At 46.1% G+C, this 19,899-nt stretch overlaps 5 protein-coding genes across 5 annotated transcripts; 3 read left to right on the top strand and 2 right to left on the bottom strand.

Moving 5' to 3' along the window:
* Nucleotides 1-5,840: 5,840 nt before the first annotated feature.
* On the top strand, nucleotides 5,841-7,919 carry FPOAC1_003641 (uncharacterized protein; the record flags this gene model as incomplete). The annotated part of the gene is made up of 3 exons (XM_044848200.1): nucleotides 5,841-6,599; nucleotides 6,654-7,281; nucleotides 7,330-7,919. The coding sequence occupies 3 exons, from the start codon at nucleotides 5,841-5,843 to the stop codon at nucleotides 7,917-7,919; spliced, it is 1,977 nt and encodes a 658-aa protein (XP_044714116.1).
* Nucleotides 7,920-8,263: 344 nt separating this feature from the next.
* FPOAC1_003640 (uncharacterized protein) lies at nucleotides 8,264-9,196 on the top strand (the record flags this gene model as incomplete). The annotated part of the gene is made up of 1 exon (XM_044848199.1): nucleotides 8,264-9,196. The coding sequence occupies one exon, from the start codon at nucleotides 8,264-8,266 to the stop codon at nucleotides 9,194-9,196; it is 933 nt and encodes a 310-aa protein (XP_044714115.1).
* A 162-nt stretch (nucleotides 9,197-9,358) lies between these two features.
* Nucleotides 9,359-9,822, bottom strand: FPOAC1_003639 (uncharacterized protein; the record flags this gene model as incomplete). The annotated part of the gene is made up of 2 exons (XM_044848198.1): nucleotides 9,359-9,498; nucleotides 9,561-9,822. The coding sequence occupies 2 exons, from the start codon at nucleotides 9,820-9,822 to the stop codon at nucleotides 9,359-9,361; spliced, it is 402 nt and encodes a 133-aa protein (XP_044714114.1).
* A 2,463-nt stretch (nucleotides 9,823-12,285) lies between these two features.
* Nucleotides 12,286-13,187, top strand: FPOAC1_003638 (uncharacterized protein; the record flags this gene model as incomplete). The annotated part of the gene is made up of 2 exons (XM_044848197.1): nucleotides 12,286-12,373; nucleotides 12,430-13,187. 2 exons carry the CDS (start codon nucleotides 12,286-12,288, stop codon nucleotides 13,185-13,187), a joined length of 846 nt encoding a protein of 281 aa, XP_044714113.1.
* Nucleotides 13,188-15,377: 2,190 nt separating this feature from the next.
* Nucleotides 15,378-19,791, bottom strand: FPOAC1_003637 (uncharacterized protein; the record flags this gene model as incomplete). Its single annotated transcript, XM_044848196.1, has 8 exons — nucleotides 15,378-15,612; nucleotides 15,672-15,804; nucleotides 16,189-16,501; nucleotides 16,562-18,194; nucleotides 18,490-18,908; nucleotides 19,266-19,276; nucleotides 19,560-19,674; nucleotides 19,729-19,791. The coding sequence occupies 8 exons, from the start codon at nucleotides 19,789-19,791 to the stop codon at nucleotides 15,378-15,380; spliced, it is 2,922 nt and encodes a 973-aa protein (XP_044714112.1).
* Nucleotides 19,792-19,899: the final 108 nt, after the last annotated feature.

The raw sequence follows: 19,899 nt of genomic DNA, 5'->3' as shown, positions 1-19,899 counted from the left end.
CTTGGGTCAAAAAAGCCCGTTTCCATCATCCTTTACCGACTCTCGCAACTAATACCAAATTGTCGGTGCCAGACCGACGGATCCAAAAAAAAGCCAAGCACGACCCCGAAGAATTGATGGGTTGCTGCTGCATTAGCCTCCCTTTCCCAAGAGATATGGGCCGAAACTGACTTTTGGAGGCTGACCGTTGTGCCCGCGGAAGGCTTCCAACCGTCCCGCCAATTCGAGAGAGATAGACAAAAGAGCAGGGGTTAAGAAGATTTATTTTTCATTAACACACAGATAATATGACTCTGTCTTGACGATTGATGGGTTTCAGACCTGCCGGTTTTGGATCACTTGCAGTGGTATAAACCGAGGCCCTTTTTGTTCTTGGCTTGTGAACTTTGCTGCAATTGAGGCTTTAAAATTGATTGCTTGAGCTTATTAAGCCCCCAAGTGGTGTGCGTCTTTGTTGAACTCGGTTATTTAATGCTGCGCGTTATTGTGCAAGTGTTTATTTGAGTTTACGCTTTGCAGTTCGTTGAGAGCTGTCAGACACGCGTTGTGGCGCAGAAGTTAACTAGTCAAGATGTAAAGAAAGACTACTTGTCCGGTGTCGGAGTGGGTTGTTATCAGAGGTTCTACAGAAGTATGAGTAACAAACTCTGGTTGGGAGTCAATTGACAATTACGATATACAGTAGAGACTCATCGCATTAGCCAATGATAAAGTACATCTCTTCAAGAGACTATTCAGAGTTTTAAAGTCAACAACTCTGAATACTTACCCCAGATACTGTTCAGAACCCTTGAATGCATTCACTTACGCCCGCACAAACTCAATTCATTTTAACCGACCCTCCACCAGCCATCAACATCAACTTTGAGGACTAACAAGAAATGCACAATTACTTTCTGTCGCAATGCATATCTGATTGTTGAAAAGCATTCTTTGTCAACTAGACTCTCTCTATTGGCCAATGCATCTATCTCCCTTGCAGAGTCTTTTAGACTAGCAACTTGGTACTTGACCCACAGGTGTTTGATGCCTTGGTCGCAAGGCATCCCTGGAAAAATATCCGTGATGATCTCTTAACAAACAAGGAAAATAGCTTTCCTTGAAGAAATCCACCAAATGCCGTCATCGTCATCATCAACATCATCATCATCAACTTGGTCTTTGTCTTTGTGTATGTTACTAAAATTATGAACAAAATTGTGTTTCTTTAATGAAGAGTGGCTTCGGCTGCGGCTTCGGTAGAGACGCTTTACTGTACTGCAATAGTGCAATGCTAAATCTGCATGCTCTTTATGAATGTCACCACACACGCAAAGTCTCTCGTCAATCGCACAGTTGTAGTTACGACTGAAGATATGAAATAACATTGGTACTCTGTAGATTCACTTTATTTCTCAGATTCATGGGTCAATTGACTCTTGATCTTGTTGCCTTGTCTTGCGGCCGTTTGTTTACTTTTCGGTAGGATTGATTGGTCTGGCAACAAAGTTTAGTCCATCGATCGTGGCTTTTTTTATGCTAGAATAGAATCTGAATCTACATGGATAAAAAAAACACACAGACCATAATTACCGTTTGTTCTATGGTTAGTTGATTCAACGGTTGCGGCTGCGGCTTGGATTTGCATTCCTGAGCCTTTCTTTTTTGTTTATTTACTTTAAAGAGTCACGTAGGGTAGGTATATGAGACTCAACATGATGTATAACACAACCAAGAAAAGAGACAAGTTGTGATTCACATGTATATCAAGTTTCTCGATCTCATCATCTCTATCTGTTCCTGGTGGCGATTTAAAAAAGCTTACAAGTTCATTGGGCAATTAGGACAATTAAGGGCCTCAATTCTTGATGTGTGTGGTTACATCGACAAAAACTCAACGGCAACCGATGTTACCCATCAAAGATGCACAATTTTTAACATCTAGAGTCCAAGCTGCATGAGCCTCATGAATTTGTTGACTATAACATTTGCTCATTCTCGCGTTCCTGAAGCCCAATCGTGATTCCAACATCAGATGCGCGTCACATTCTTTCCACGGCAGGCTAGGATGCCTGTTCCCCGTTACAAGTTAAGCTTTTATTTACTGTCTGAGATGCAGCCGGTCAGATTCCTACATACAGTTCTCGGTGGTAATATGGATGCATTCAACAAAATGCAGTTGGATCGAAATGACAAAATATGACAATAAAATGGATCACCATTTCCAGGAACAGAACAGCAGCAGGAACGCTGACGACACATGTGAGGAGACATTCCCTTGGCCCATCCACATTCATCTCCACCATGGTCAAGTCAGAATTTTCATTTCCTCTTATTTTTTTTTCTGTAAGAAGAGTCTGTCTTACATCCGGACCCACGCCGCTGGTCTTGGATGCAGCGGCTCCGAGTGTATCCGTCGACGATGATGATGTGCGATGCATCGTGGAGGAAGATCCTTTCTCTCATCTGCATATTGATCCATCAGTCGATATGCAAACAAGAAAGAAGGGATCACCTTGCCTGCCCCCCGACCAAAGTGCTCTGATCTTTTCCTACTGCTACTCTTACTCTATGATGGTGGCAAGCGATGCAACTGTGGCTGATCGATAATGTCTCAACATCACAAACCTTCTTTTTGTCTCTCAACGGTGGCTGCTCTAAAAGGTCCTTCTCGATAATGTCTCTCGAAATCGGCCCTGGCTATACCTAAACAAGAAGACCGCGGTCGGCGGAACACGGGGTCCGGAGGCTTGTTAGCTGTGGTGGTGTCGCGTTCCTGACGATCGTGACAAGGGTCTTGTCCGTGTGTGTGTGTGTGTCTCATCGCGGTTCGGCTTCGCCTACCAAGGCTACTACGCGATGTCGGGTCTGTATCTAAGCGAAATTCTGCTCATGGACTTCCAGAAAGGAACCTTTGCTGCTCGGGACGTTCGGCAACGAATATCGCAATGCATGGTTTGTCCTATATCGCTACTGTTATTACAGGATATATCGTTTGACTGGATGCTTGTATGCATCTCTTCCCGAATTCATTCGGATGTTGAACCGCAGTGTTGCAATTTCTCTTGAGCTGTGAAGAGGTAGCAATTGTACAGCAAACGCTTGCTCCTTGCACCACCGCACTGCAGCAGCCTCAATTTCGTCCCCTGGTCAAGTGGCTTATAAGCGTCTGAACTCTCACCAAAGACAATTTGGATGAAACAATTCACCTCGGCCAGTGCACGTGGAGGAATTCCGCACCAGCATGGCTGGCATGGCGTTGAGATCTGCAAGTCAGATTGAAAGTACAGTACGGCGGCACCTGTAGTCTAGCCGCGGCTGAGACGCTCTAATCTGTCGATGCTGTCCAAGTACTGTTGGGCGCCGTTCACAAGCGTCAATACAGACAGTACTCCCCTGCCCGTGCATCACACCGCTGCCGCATTGCTTTTCTCTCTTGGTTATCAGACGCAAAATCTTTTCGCGCCCAACTCTTTCAAAGACAGACATTTGTTCGTGTGAGAAGAGAGGCCCTGGCTTAATTAGTGGCCAGCGCGTTGTGGCGGACGCTCATTCGTCAAGTGTAGTCCAAGGCTACCAAAATGCAGACCGATATCCAAGATTTGAGCGTGGGGGAATCGATCAATCGCTCAGAGGTGGCCACGATGGTAGCAGACTTCAGTATTCTGTAGCAAGGCTATCTCGTGGTGCCAAGTTTAATGGTATGGCGTGTTCTGTCAGATTTGATAGCCCGGTCAGTCGACAAGACTTGACCGGTTTCCGGGGTATGTCTGTTCCTGCATATTCCGCTGGCCTCGCGCTGTACGTAGTATGTATATTCGATTGGTATGTATGTGAGGAAAGAGATATCACACATGGGGTTCTCCTACGTGGTGTTGCCAGTCGCGGAAGGTGGATGAGGCGATTGCGGGATCAAGTCAAAATTACCGCCGTGATAGAAACGAGGCCCTATTGTGACTTAATTGACCAATCCCATTGAGTTTCTGCAAGCGATAGTGAACGGTGCGGTTGTATTTCGATGTGTTGTATTAGGCTGATGCTGTATTGGTGATTCAGCATGGAATAACTGAGGCCAGTGCTTTATAATGTGTAAGTGAGAAGGCTACTTCGTTTGTGTGAACCGCGCATGTTATGTCGCAATTGACCATTTCGGAATTGAGCTCAGTACGTAGTCTTTGCTCTGTACGTTGGCTTCGTCGATGTGATCTGTACAATGGTCGAACCTGGTTTGGTCGTTTCTGGTATAGGGTAATTGAGTTGGTGGCTGTCAACATCTCAAGCGACACTGCGCGTTTGTGGTGCTGGAAATGATGTTTTCATGATGTAGACAAATGATAGAAAGTCTCGAAGTAACTTTTGATTGAATCATCTCGTTCAGATGCAGTTGTGGGAGGATGAAGGCGTGTGTATCGTTGGTCGTCAATGTGATGTTCACAGTAGGTGACACTTTCCTTCACAAAGAAACCAATTAATAATATTTTGAACAGTACGATACATACAGATATCAACTTACAGAAAGACGTCAAAGCACTTGATGGAGATCTCTCCGACCAAATTCATGCTTGATGCAATCCGCGATGTAGCGCAATCGGTATGAGCCGGCCTCAGCCAGGAGCGACATGTTGATCAACAATAACGAAGAACGCTGCCCCCAAAGGCGAAACGTTTGAGTCCAGTCTATGCGCATAATATTGGGATACTTGGACGATATGTGGCGAATGCGCGTCGTCTAGTTGAGCCTCAGGTCATGATGTTTAGACAGCCTTCGTCCTGAGGATGGTGTATATGTTGTCAAGCTGGTTTGATCGGTCGCAAAATGCAGAGGCTTTCGCACCTGGAAGTCTTTAGAGAGGGATAGAAGAGTCGAATATGGTTCGTGCTGTTCTTCTCATCTTCTCATCTTTCCATCTTCTCGTGTCGGTCTGTCGGTAGGAGCTCACAGACACTCGTCTTTCTTTGGAGATAGTCGCGTGGAAAGTCTTGAGTAAAAGGTTAACCAAATAGACTCGCACATAAAGTATCAAGTATCTCAACTTCAGGAACATAATATATCCTCATACAAATGATAATCCCGCTGTCAAAGCCCCTTCTGCATCACCGATAAGCTGACCACCACCTCAAATTGACTCTTCTGGTGATACAAAGGCAACGCAAAGGTTTCATCAGAGTATCATTAAACACCAAGCTGAAACTCATCGATTTGAGTCGTTATCGAATCAAGATGATTTGGTTGACACACCCCGGATAATGTGGTCCGGATCGTGATATCGGCAATCGGCCCCACTCCGGAGGTTGCACCCGGGATCGACAGAATCCTTGATTTGAGAGCCTCAACCAGGTTAATTGTGTGCAGCAAAATAAAGACAGACGCATAAAAACAGGGTTTTGAGGACAAATGCAGTGAAGGATATTCACTGTATGGCAAATCTAGACCATTGGGGATGATAGCAGTGGGTGCCATACGTGGGTGTCATGACGTGAGGTGACAGCTCTTTTGCAGCTGAATGCCAAGGATGGAGGCTATGTTTCCGCGTCTTTTTTGTGTCCATTTTCGGGAATATCGTATTGCTTTCAGTAGAGTTGTCTTGTCAGTATGTGTGTACTGCCTTAGTGTGTACTTGTTGTGCGTGTGTCCTTGGTTGATGCTTGTGATTGTCTTTGAGCTGAGATTTAATGACGTCACGATTCGAGATTAGATGTCATGATACTTCCTTCCCTGTCACTTTTGACGTAGGCGGCGGGGTTATTCCCATTCCAATTCCAGCCTGTCAAACGTCAGATATGAAAAGACAACTCCCATCGTGAGTCCGTTACTCAGCTCTTGATCACTCCAAACCTTGCTTCACCGCAGAAAAGTAACCATGGCTACAGCATCCGACGACCCTAACCGTCGGTTCTCGACAAGCGTAGGAAGTGAACCCGAAATCATCGAACAACACCAAGAAGAAGCCCCCACCGTGAGCCATGCCCTCGCCGAAGAGAGTAAGAATTTCGAAGAAAAAGGCGCAGCTCAGCTCGAACATGGAGATGTCGAGGTCAAGAACCTGGGATGGAACGAGTCGCCTCAAGCTGTACCGCATCTCGTGGGAGGACTCAAGAATGAGGATGTGTGGACCTTGATTCGACGTTTCGATAAGCAGGTGTTTTACGTCAAGAGTATCCAGGAACCTCCCCTGGGAATGCTGGATATGAACATTGCAGATGACGAGGAGTTTTCGCCAGAGAAGCTTAGAGCGCAGATTGAGCGGCTTTACGTGTCTGTTTTGACGCAGTTGTTTGCTTTCTACAAGCAAATTGTGCGTTTGAGATCGTGGAAGGAAACTCGACGGACTTCTGCTTTCCTGGGAGTGTATACCCTTGCGTGGCTGCTCGACATTCTTGGTCCGACTCTTATCATCTTCCTCATGATTCTCATCTGGTCACCCGAAGCTCGTGATATTTGTTTCCCTGGCGCACCGCCATCACTTATTGATCCCAATACGGGAGGAGTCAAGACTCCTGCTGCTGGTGTACTCGCTTCCGATGACTCAGTCACTGGCGCGCCCGAGAAGCACAAGGGAGAAGCAGTTGAACAGGAGGCCCACAGCTTTGTGACAAGCCTTTCTACGGTATGTTCCGGTGTAAGTCTTTATTGCCTTGCTTTTGCCTCACTGGACAGAGACTGATGATTGTAGATTGTTGTTAGCACAGCTGCTGGAAAGCACCCTCAGACAGACCCCGACGACGATAGCGCTGCTCCAGATCCAACGAAACTCACTGAAGAAGCCACCGAGGCTCGACAAAAGTCTGTCGGAGATAATCCCAATGCGGAACACAACAGGGCAAAGAAGCCTGTCTCAAATGCTGTCTGGGACAAGGCTCGCCCGACGATGCATATGATTGCTGACTTTGTCGATACATGGGAGCGATTCGGAAACGCTCTTAGTCCTGCTGCGCCTTTCCACGTTCATCGACCCAAGTTTATTCTCATTGGCGTTCTTGTGCCAATGCTCCTCGGATCGTACTTTACGTCTCCGTACATGGCCATGAAGGGTATGGGATTCGGCGCTGGCTTTGGATTCTTTGGCGATCCTGTTATCACACCTGCTTTGAACTTTATCAACAGAACGTATCCTCGCTGGGAGAAGTATGTTGAACTGCGAAACACCATTCTTCGAGGCGTCCCGACCAATGCGCAGCTGGCCATCACTCTTCTTCGTATTGGGGAGAAGAACAAGGCTCCTCTGCCTCCGCCACCCACCTCAGACGTCCCTCCCCCAACTGAACCCCACGAGACTGCTGGAGAGGGTCTTGAGCATTTAGGTGTGTAGTGACTAGTTGAATGTGAGCGACGCATGCTAACACCATCAGAAGGAGTATCGCAGGCCGAGATTACTGCGGCTATTCAGCCAGACCCCAATGTAATTCATGAAGATGACGAACACGATGAAGAAAAGAGCAAACATAAGAAATCGCATCGCATTATGAACTTTATCCGCACTACTGCCAAGGGCGGCGTCACAACTGCTTTGGCTGCAGACAAGGCCAAGGCTAAAGCCGGCGCTCCACACGCAAAGAACCGTCTGGGTGTCGTCAAAGGCGAGCAACCCAATCCCATCACCGGACCCATCCGTTTCCCAGCGCGATACAAGGGTAAGAAGGGTCATGCGTACATCACAGCTACGGCTACAACACCGGCTGTTAGCTGGACGATTGAGCTTGAAGACCTGAAGCCTGCATGGACTGTGTCAATTGGGGAGATTGATGAGTTGAAGAAGATGGGTGGTCTTGGGTGGAAGAGCAAAATCATTGTTGGATGGGCGATGGGTAGTGAGATTGTGGATGGATTGATGATCAAGACAAAGGATGGACAGGAACATCACCTCACGGCTGTGTCTATGAGGGATCAATTGTTTAACAGGTTGATTTCTATGGGAAGTCAGATGTGGGAGGCGTGGTGATTACGAAATGCTATGAGTTATGATGTTTTGGTTAGCATTTAGGTGTTTGGAGTTTTGGGACTGGTATCTTTCCGATACCGGGAATACGATATATGATGATGTGGAATCAATTTAACGAATATGCCACGTTGTGAGTCTGGACCTTGAACAAAAGGTCTTGCTTGGTAAGCTGTGAAACTGAGGCTATCGTCAAACGCGGGGAATGACGTCAATTAGCAGTTGATGTATGACTGTCATCTAGTCTGAGTATTGAAGATAAAAGAAGCAATAATCCAGACCAATTACTATATTCATCCAAGATCAACCAAACCAACTCTTGAATCGCAAACTAGTCTCTTCTCATCATGACTTTCACATCAGAACAATACGACTCAGTCAAAGCAGACTCATGGCTCGTCTGCGATACATGCGGTACTCAATTCCCTACCGCTGATCGCTCCGCCTTGAAAACATGTCACATCTGCGACGATCCTCGCCAATTCGTCCCCCCCTCTGGTCAATCCTTTTCTACTCTTGGTCAACTAAAGAAGCACTTCAAGAACGAATGGATAGAGTGCTCGTCGGATCCGAACATAACCTTTATCCACTCTGTTCCCAAACTAGCCATCGGCCAGCGCGCTATTCTCATCCAAACCCCCAAGGGGAATATCCTTTGGGATTGTATTACCTTGCTGGATGATGAGACTGTGCAGAAAATCAAAGAAAAGGGAGGATTGAGGGCGATTGTTATAAGTCATCCGCACTTTTACAGTACTCATGTTCAATGGGCTAGAGCGTTTGCTTGTCCTGTGTATATCGCGGCTGAAGATCAATCTTGGACTACGTTTGCGTCGGAGCATCAGGTTGCTCTCACCGAGTCGTCGACGCCGATCCTTGACACGGGTGCTACGGCTATCAAATTAGGCGGTCACTTCCCCGGTTCTTTGGTCCTGCACTACAATTCTCGGCTTTTCATTGCTGATACGCTCATGACCACAGCTTCAGGCGTGGGGAATTGGGACGTTGATGCTATTGGGGCAAAGCGTGCGTCTCGACCACCAGGGTTGAACTCGTTTTCTTTCCTTTGGAGTATTCCCAATTTTATTCCGCTCGGTGTTGATGAGATGGCTAGAATGTGGCTTGCTTTGAAGGATGTTGAGTTTAATGCTACGTATGGTGGATTTATGGGCATGGATATTGAGAATGAGGATGTCAAAGGGAGGGTTTTGGAGAGTATGAAGATCCAGGCTAGATCTATCAAACAAGGAGACGACTTTGAGAGTAGAATCGCTAAGTAAGTATGATGATGATGATGATGTTTGTTATTTAATAATTAAAAAATAAGAGTAAATCAGTGCCATTCTGATGATAATCGTGGGTATAATATGCTTCATTCCATTTTCTAACCCGCTTTGCTTCCCCAACTCCATAAATAAGACCCCAATTAACAAAAGAAATTATTATTCCTTCTTCCAGAATTTCCACTTTTGCTTATTATTGTTTGGTGACGAAGGACATAAGTAGCGGTTAAGTAATTCGCGACCTTCATCGGGAAGGTTAATAACGGATTCGTTTAAAGTATCGATGATAAAACGGTTTGCTAAAAGAAAATAAAATGTTAATAAAATTTAAGAAAAGGTCAGATATGAGGGGAGAACGTACGCATCAGGTCAAGACCAGATTCACCAGCATCAACAGCCATGTCTATCCTCGTAGAGTTGTAACATCCGTAGCGAAGTTGAAGCTCGAGCATGCATCTCCATAGTTCTCTTGTTTCGTCGAGTGTCATGCCTTCGCAGCTGCGTTCAGAGCAGGTGCTTGCTTGGCGGCTTCGCTCGTCGTGGGATTTATTGGGCATGTCGTTGGTGGGAGGACTCCAGGTTGTGGGTAGGGAGAGAGGACCGGGGTGGTTTTGACGATACATTGTGTGTGTGTAAGTAAGTGGTTGATGGCGTCGAGTTGTGATGGTTGAGTTGATGATGAATTGTGTTGTGTGTTGAGTTAAAGACAAAGTTGAGAGAGACGAGACGAGGTTTATATCAATTCCTTGAATACCCTGTCTCAGTTCAAATGCGTATGTAACTCCTTTCTGTATTTTCTTTTTTTTGTTTCTCGTCTTGCTCAGCTCAGGATAATTCCAGGGCGGTTTGGGTTGATGTGTTGTCTTTTGGTAGTGGGGGCCCAATATGACAGGCAGATCCTTGCTTTATAAGTTGATCAAAGCGTAATAATCAGGTACAAACAGAAGAACAAAGCAAGTCAGAGATGAATCCCTGTTTTTAGGAGACTGTGATTATTATATACTTTTACTTTGTGCCCAACAAATGGTGACTACCGATTGTATGGGAGGGAGGTAGGGAAAACTAACGTTAGACTGGAAGAGAGAGAGAGGGTGGCTTGGGGGGAAGAGAAGAGTCAGCGGGAAAACGCCTCTTTTGTTTTTGTGACCCTTTTCACTATTTGATAAACTAAATAAATGTTTGTGCCAAGTTGACAGTGTTGGAGGGTGGTATTGATACTGAGTCACATGAGATGGAACTGCATATGTCGGTGGTAGATCAGAACTTGATGATGATGGAAGTGAATACGTCGACGACGACGACATCAATGATCGACTCTGCATAAAGCATCATCTCGGCAGTTGAGTACGTACCCCTCCCTCAGTGTAAATAAACAGGGTATTTTTCACGTATCACCTTTTGGACAGAGGGCGCGTGTCACTGGCACTAGCTCATGATCTGCATCCCAAAAGTAGCCAAGCCTCTCGAATCAACTCAACCCAACCCAAGAAGCAAAAAAAGTGAGTGTGTGGGAATCCAGATCAGGCTTGCAAGCCTCAGTGCAAAAGCCAAGAATACTGGTAGAAAGAGTGGGTGTCACCAGACTAACAAAGACCCAAGACAAGAACAGGGATCGTGATAAGATGATAAGCTTTGGAGAAGTAGATGACCTGATTGCGAACAATGAATCAACAATGACGAGCATCAGTCAGTCATTCATTCACTCTCTAGTGTGTTTAGTTACTGATAAGAGATGATACTCTGCCTACATCCGCTATAGCCGGTTGATGAATGATCAGAAAAAAAAAAGGTTGATTGAGTCACTGTCACAAGCTCCAAGTTTAACAAGGCTGAAGAGTATGGAAGACATGCCGCTCGCCCCGAAAGACCCTTGGGATCCACTTGGGGCGGAGAGTCCCTTTTTAGCAGCATCTCATCATTAACCCAAACGCCATTCTGATAGATGATAGAGTACGGAATCAGAGGTGAGTAATCGAGCGGTGTGGCTTGTATGCAAGTGAGAGATGGATGTGGTGAGATGTAAGGGATGGCATGTTATTAAGCTGAGTGACATGCTGTATGTTGTACTACCTAAATTGAACCACTATCATGAATAACAACTCCACTGTGCCTCGATCAATATATTGCAACATGCCTTTGACCTCAATATACTGCAACATACCTCTCTTCTCTTCTAGACTTCAATATACTAAATACATACCTCTCGATGGCGACCCCGAAACTCAACCATTAATAGCTGTGGCGTCACCATTCGTGGCGCTAATAGCTGTAGATCCATCGAGACTGTTGGAGATGATAAACAAGTAAATTAATTCATCTGGAATCTATCTTTGATAGTGATGAGAATAAACATTTGACAGCTGGTCTGTCTGTTCACTGAATGTTCCTGATTGCGGCAAGTTACGTTTGCTTGGTTACATGTGCTGCTGTGTGACATGTCAACATCAGGAAACTCAAGTAGCACAGATCGAATCATCTGATCAGAGATTTATTCGTAGACTGTGAAGATAAATTAATTGATCGCGATCATGGGCGGCACTGTCCGTTTTGAATCGGCGTTCTACATCATAATCATGAGATGAACTGAGAGATGCTTCTTGAGTTGAGCTGAGAGGTGCCCCCTGTCAGCGCTAGAACAGCCCCGGCTTAGAGAAGCAATTAGATCATCTGATTGGTTAGATTGCGTTTCTTATGGAGCATCTGTCGGGTCAACTTTAGAGGCACCTCTCAGTTCAACTCAAGAAGCATCTCTCAGTTCCTCAATCTTAACCTCTCGATTGAACTGCGACTACTGTCTTCTCATATGAAGCAATTAATTAACCATAAGTCTAGACACCGATCTCAAAGTCCTCAAGCGAATCCAACCACTTACAGATCTTGCCAATGGTCACCAGCTAGTGTTCAATAGTTGACACTTCAGCCCAGCTAAAACCTCTTAGCTTCAAACGACAGTCAATAGTTCAGTCCCCTATTCGCAGTTAATATAAACAAATAGATCAATATGAACAATCCATTATCTTCTTTTCGAACAACTACTCTTCTCTACCTGTTTTGGCAGCTGTCGCTCGTTAATTGTCGTTGCTAATATGCGCTTCACTCTTTTATGTTCAATCGCCCTTGGGGCTAATACTGCCATTGCGAGTGTCTGCAAACCTCGTCAGTCGAGTGAGTCTAGTAAGTGAACTTTCTATATTGAGTGACTTGTGATTCGTGATTCTGACAGGGCGCAGGTGTTGTGTCTGCGGAGACTACGACAACTGCTTCTCAGCTCAGCTCTCCTACAAGCACAGAGCTCGAGACAACTGGTGATACAACTGCTACAACCATCGCCACTTCAGACGTAACAGTCGCAAGTACTACAGAGGCTTACACGAGTGTCGCGACGTCAACTTCCGAGGACGAGACCACCGCCGAGTCATCAACAACAGACCTGTCATCCTCCATCGAAACAACAACCCTCTCCGAAACAACCACAACCGCCGCTTCCTCCCTCGAAACATTCCAAATCATCGCCCCAGGCCACAACTTTCAAGATGAACACCTCGTCGGCTTCAAGATGACGTACCGATCAATGGGTTTCGACATTGACCCCAACGCCGCGACCCTCACATTCTCCATCGAACCAGAAACATATTTCGTCCGTGAAGTAGACGGGCTATACTGGTGTATAGAATACAGCTCGCTTTACTCACCAGGCTACGTTGGACTCTGTGACAAAAATGATCTAGGCAACGGGCGCTGGGGCTTGCTCACTTGCGAGAAGAAGGATGATGACGGTCTTGAGTGTTCTGTGCCGGCTGCGACGTGCGGGTTTGATATGAATACGGGAAAGATCGTGTGTAGTGATTTGGAGGGCGATTACACGCAGTTTTACTATGTGGGTACTGGGTTTGGGAATGGTGTTGCTCTTGCTTTGGGTTCGAGGGTTCATCCTCCTTCGTCAGACTACTACACGGAGGTTGATCTTGAGGTTAACTCGCCGCGCTGAAGTAGAGTCAGGGTCGCGGAGCCCAGCTCAGGGAATATTATTCGTATCTGATTGTTTTCTGTGTACCATTCGCCAAACAGTGCGTCGTGTGTCATCACGATGCATCCCACAACCTCCTAAGAGCCATTGTTCTAGACCGCAGCGACATAAATATTACTTCAGCCCTACCAAGGTCAGAATAAGCTTTCGTAGTGGATCATGCTTGACTGGTCCGGGTTGTTGGTCAGCTTTTTATGCAGTCAGCGCACCAACACTGAGACTATGGCGATGCCTACTGGGTAGCAGAAAAGTTGACCTCCTGGGTCTTAGGGTACAAAAATAAACTGCCTAAGAGGTCTGGCCTAAATAGCATAAGCTGACCTACTAATTTCGTCCCTTATGCTTCTAGCGGCCAATTCTTCTGACACCTTGAGGGAGGCATCCCTCATGGACACAGAGAAGTTGACTTGAATGTGTAAGAGACGAAATAACTAGGTCAATTTATGCTACCTAGGTCATGCATCTTAGTCAACTCAGTTTCGTACTCTAAACTTAGAGGATAACGTTTTTGTCACTGGGCAAGTAGTATGGCGTTGCCGTCTTATACTCCGACAAGGGGGTAGTCTGGGATGGGATGCAACACTGTTCTCGCTCTTCAGCTAATACTCGAAATGAACACATTATTGTACTGCTTGATAGATAACTCGGGTGTAATTGGCGAGGTGTTCAATCGAGCCGCGATATACGGGCGTCAATGTTGTCTTTTGTCTACTGCTTGAGTTTAGCGATGAAGAGGGCAATGGTAGGCCGATTTCACCCCTTCAACAACGCACTCAGCCTCTGAGCTGGTAGAGATGCTTGAAACATGTAGATATATCCGAAACCCCTAAAGAACTATGTTATCTGGAGATAAGGTCATCCAACATGCCTCCTTCATTCGAGAATCGCAAGATAACAAGATCTCTTCCCAACCGGAGCAAGATAGCAACAGTAAACCCTAAAGACTCTCCCGGTATAGGCGCTACTTGAATATAATAACTTTGAAGTTCAGAAGGCAGCTTAAACAGGTTGTGACCTTTCCACTGAATCCATTCACATTCGGGTTCAACCCCAAACATCTGCGTCAGTTGACTGTGACCAGACTCCGATGACAAGGCCCAATCTCCGAAGTCAGTATGCACAACCGAACTTTCTGGGTAAAAGTCTTGTAGAAGCGGACGATGAAAGGGGACAGGGGCTATTGTAAGCGTTTCCCCAGTTGACCAGTTCCAAATCCGGAGTGTTTCTTCTGATGGCCCGACTATGATTATACCTCTAGATGCAACTATGCTGTCGAAAGGACTTGAATGAACGTTCAGAATACAGGAACATGTCTCTAAATCCCAGACTTCGATACGCTCCTCAGTGCCAACAACTATCGCGTACGATGAGACCGTTGAAGGCTGTAGATCTATTGAAATGACTCGATGCACATCAATTGGTAAACTTCGAACAAGCTGACCTGTATCACAGTTCCATACATCAACCCCGTCAAGTCTCGAGGTAGAGATCAATTTCGCGTCCAGTGAGAAACAAACAGAGCCTATCTCCTCTTCAGACGATAAAAGAGTTTTGAATCTGAACGTACCACTTTCTCGCACCCATATTTTAATTCCGGTTCCCCAAGTAACTATAGCTTGGGAGTCTGGGGAGAAGGTTAGATCTATCCATTGGTCTGTCTGGATAAACTGCCATTCGACATGAGGTTCATGCAGGTTCCATACATGGGCACTTTCTTTACTGTTCGTAGTTGCGACAAGAGATGAATCCGGAGAGAACTTTATACCCTTTGTCTTTGTATTGGGACAAGAAAGACGACGTAACACAGCACCAGTCTCGGTGTCCCAAATCGTAATGTCGTTATTTTCGAAAAGTGCCGCCGTCATAGACGAATCAGGTGAGAGGACAAGAGACATTAACTTCGAGAAAGCCTTTGGAGGCACTTCGAGGAGTCTTTGCCAGTCCCATAGTTGTACTAAGGCATTGTACGTTTTTGAGACTATTTTCTTGCCGTCTGGAGAAAATAACAAAGGCCTTTCTTCGCAGCTGTCCTCAATGTTTAATACAGAGTAAATACCTGTGTTGATGTCCCATAGCCATGTTCCATCACGATAAAAATGGAATGAGATGAGATATTGTTCGTCGGGAGAAAATGTCATCGAACTTACTATGTCAGACTGAGGTGAGGCCAGGATCTTGAAGCATTTGCCATCTCTCATGTCCCAAATCCGAATTGGCGTATTGGAACTTCCCGCCGCTAGGAAAGTTGATTCTGGTGAAAATGTTACCGACCATCTTCTCTTTATCGTTATGTCCTCCGGCAATTTCCATAGCAATTTGCGCTCCGAAATATCCCATACAACGAGCCATAGGCCGTCTGATGAAAGAGTGACCAAAAGCCTTCCGTCTGGTGAGATGATTGGTGAGATGATTCGGTCATCGTAATCGTCGTCCACCTTTTCGTACAGTTGTATCGCGAGACCCTCATCGACTTTGCTTGCCTCGAGATACCAAACATAGGTACTATCAGGGTTCCAGATGATGAGAACTTTGGGATCCCCTAACGAAAACTCCATTCTGCTTCTAGGGGTCCATTTCACTGGACAATCAAGCCTCTCAGTACAAACCCCTGTGCATGAATCCCAGACACAGACCTGTCCATCTATTGTGCATGACCAGATGAATTTTGAGTCTCGAGAAAATGCGAAAGCGTATGAACAGTGGTCTGAGGTTTCGCAAATGAGTTGACCTGTTGTCAAGTCGAATATCACTATTTTTTGTGGAACGTCTTGTAGATGATCTCCTCGCTCAAGTATGACAGCTACTGATTTGGCATCTGGTGAAACTGTTGGACTCCAAAACAAGAATGAAAAACATGAATCTTCCATATCATCCTGCAAAGTGATAGGCGAATACTTCTCCGGGTCTGGCTTAATATCATGAATGCATTCTCCGGTGTCGCAATTCCAGACCTGCAAATTACCGAGCTCCGAGATGAAACATAATGATTTAGAGTCCGGCAGGAACTTCATAGAGCTTTCGTCGCTCAAGGGATCATAAGTATTCCCCAACAAACGTAGCCGCGAGTCCCAGTCAGTTACTTGTCCACTCAGCAAAGTCACCCAGGCTGGAGCCTCGGCGGCAAACATTTGTTCAACGGGGCTATTACTGGGTGCTAGCACTAAGAGAGAGCAATAAATCTGTAAGGGTGCCAAGTTGACAGTTTGAATGTCCATATCAAGGAATCTCATCGCGTCATTCAGGAAGTTGGTTAAATCTGTTTCGTCACCCGTTGACTGTAACAATAAGTAAGCTGTTTGTCCGTGGCCTAGATATTGCACATGCAACTCTCTTACCTCAATGGGAATGGCAGATTGCAATTCTCTCATAAGATTAGTGATCTGGAAAGTTCTACCTAGCAGGCTCATAGCTTCGACCCAATGAAGAAGATGTCGTTTCAGAAACTTGAAGATTCTTGTAGCATCATTAGGCCCAAGTCCCGCTACCACTTGGTGGTTTACCCAATACAAGCATGCGTACTGAACCTCATGGGGTATACATGCGTTTATGAACTCGGGTTTCAGTGTTGAACGAGGTGTTCCAGGCATCTTCAAATGGCAGATATCGGGTTGTAGAGTTTCCATTACGCGGAGACAGTCTTTGGCTAAATTCCTTGCCGAGGCTTTCTCATCTATCCAGAACTTGTGCTCTTGGGTTTCGGGACTCATCAAATAGTCGCGAAAGGATAGATGGAGCATTCGGACTGGTGAATCCGGAGAGTGAGGAACATCGAGGACAGAGTGAAGAAGATCCAGCTTACTGTAGATGAAATCTTGGTCAACATCCAAGAGACGAGAAAGCGCTGTTGTCGATAAAGGATCAAAAAGGTTGATGATAGTACCGACAACACGCCGGAACTCCAGAATTATCCGACCCTCACTGGACTTTGAACAGTTTGAGCTAAACAACTGTGCCAAGACTGGCCTGTAGGTAAAGTCCAGCTGTGATGTGGTACCTTCGGTTTGATACTCAAGAAACCTGCGAAGTTGCTTCTCAGGACTTCCTAGCTGGCGCTCACTGATGAATCGACATGCAGTTGCAGCGAAGATGAAAAGAGGGATCGCCTTGTCTACGAGTGACCGTAGATACTCGCTTCCAGGCCAGTCCTGTGGCAATTTCCGATTTTCTCCAACAGAAGCATTCCAATCTTCTCGAATCAGTTTCATTTTGTGACGGAAAAAGGTAGTTATATCCTGTTCGATGACCGAGGCAGATATATCATGAAGGATCAAGTCTCGATAAGACCCTTCGACGTCTTTGAACCCAAGTCGGACGGGAAGGTCTGGACGGCTCGTGATAAATACTCGAGGTCGGGGGCAATGTATTGCGTTGACAGTAGAGAGCAGATTTACGACAAGCCTAATGTCTGTATCCAAGTCACATTCGTCCAATGCATCAATAACAATTGCGATGGAGCTATTGCTTGAGAACTGGCCTGAACTCTGCAGCAAAGGCTTGAAAATGAGGGCATTGAATTGCTCCGTCACAGGTTTGCTCGCGACATCAGGGTCATTCCGGATGGCCGCGTGAATATGCGGACTTAATAAAGGCTGATTCATCGCAAGTTGGCGTGCAATCGTCGGCATCATTTTCGAGATACCACCTCGATCGGCTTCTCCACGTTTGAAGAAGAAGGTAGCCCCTAGTCGTCCATCTTGAGCCAGAAGCTGCGAAATTGTGCGTGAAATAGTGGATTTGCCAGTACCAGCCATGCCGTTCAGCCAGAAGACTGCTTTGGATTGTTGAGTCGTATCCTTGATCCAGACCTCAACCTCTTCAAGAAGTTTCTCTCGAGTGTTTGGTAGACATTTGGCATTCCGGTCTTCGGTGTGCGAGTTCCAGACTGCGTCACCGACGTATGGTAGCTGATCAATGGTTGCTCTTTTCTCTTCAGCTTCAGCTCTGTCGTCCATGCCGACGAGAAGTTCCCTGTGATTAGAACCCTTAGCAGTTGTTCCATGGTATTAGATGCTTCATCGTATGAGCCGAGTTATCTTTTCTGATTCATTCCGTACTGACGACCTCAAAACGCCGGAAACATTGTCCACCAGAAGCACAAAAGTCGAAACTGGTGGATCAGTTTATGCTTTTTAGACTAGGTGTCTTAGGATGTTTAGGCTACAAATCTTGGGCCATGTGCTTTTGTGCTCTGAAGCTCAGAGTAACCTTGCTGTTGTCCACTATAGAGTCGGACTGAAGATATATATAAGAGAATTTGACTTACGCCATGTCGATCTGGAGTATTTCTAGCATAGTCTTGGTAGACTTCTCAATGTGCTGGATAGCTGCCTCGACTGTCCCCTTCTGCAGAGGCCATCTGAGGCTTGTGCGACGATTGCCTTTCTGCGAGAGCTGGAGTTCCAACTCGCGCAGTTGGGCCTCGCTGCTGCCTATTGCAACAGAGTAAAGTTTTTGAGCGGCTCGTAGCTTGGAACCTTTCTTGGAAGAGAGCAGCTCGTGGACCTTATCAGACTCATAGTGCAACATTATGGCAGCCTGTAGGAGTCGGGCGCGGTCATCATGCGAGCTTTTGGCGTCTTGGGCGTACTTGGAACACCATGCAATGACCTTGAGGGAAAGCTCGGCGACGGCGATCACGTTGGCTACAATACCGAGACCTTCGAGGCCCGACATTGTGTAAAACTGGTACTGTTAGATTAGCAAGAGGGACGTCATATATCGTCCGATCTTCTTGATGTCCTTGTTTTTTGACCAGGCTGTTGAAGCACTTGAATATGAGGATGAAAGACGAAGGAAGAGGGATGAAGAGGAAGGAGGAGAAAGAGGGGATATCAGGCTCGGCTGCATGAGAGGTTTCAGCCACTATCAGCGCAGCCAGGCAGATTTGGGTACCAAGAAGGCTGCATCTTCATGTAGTCCATTGCAGCAATAATGACAGTTGACAGGCTACTGGGTAGCAGAAAAGTTGGCCTCCTGGGTCTTAGGGTACAAAAATAAACAACGCAAGAGGTCTGGCATAAATAGCATAAGCTGACCTACTAATTTCGTCCCTTATGCTTCCAGCGGCCAAGTCTTCTGACACCCTGAGGGCAGGGAAAGAGTGCCTGTTACACAGGCCTGGCTGTGCACCTCTTTCCCGTCGTTGGTCATCATCGCAGCGGGAACCTCGAGATTCTGAAAGTCTCACCACGAGCAGAGAAGTCAAGGCCATCGCAAGACGAGGGCATCGTGTATAAAAAATGATAGAGGAACTGGAAGGAGCGGATAGAAAATTGTTTGGGAGAGTCACTCGCAACTTATCCAGCGTGTCGAAGGTATCTTGTCCAAACTCACTGCAAAGTTCGACAGGGAACTCCTCAGTGCCAAGACGTGAGGTGGATTCGAGTCCTGGCCTGACGTTATCTGATCTTACTTTATGATGATAGTGTGAAAATTTAAAGTATAATACCTATCTCGAGATAATTAAAGTAGTTCTTGTGATAACATTTAGGACAGACCATACCTCTTTCGACCTGGAAGTTTGCAAAATACAATAAATACCTGGCGACCAACAAAGCGGCATCATTTTGTATTCCTACAGTGAATAGAAACTCTCCTGTAGGCGCCGACAGAAGGATCAGCGATGTTGCATACAACAAACGCTCAACCCACAGGCATCGGCGCTTAGCACTCA

The sequence above is a fragment of the Fusarium poae genome, chromosome 1, assembly GCF_019609905.1.
Source record: "Fusarium poae strain DAOMC 252244 chromosome 1, whole genome shotgun sequence".
NCBI lineage: Eukaryota > Fungi > Ascomycota > Sordariomycetes > Hypocreales > Nectriaceae > Fusarium > Fusarium poae.
The sequence above is the reverse complement of the archived record's forward strand: the minus strand, read 5'-3'. Positions and strand labels throughout refer to the sequence as shown.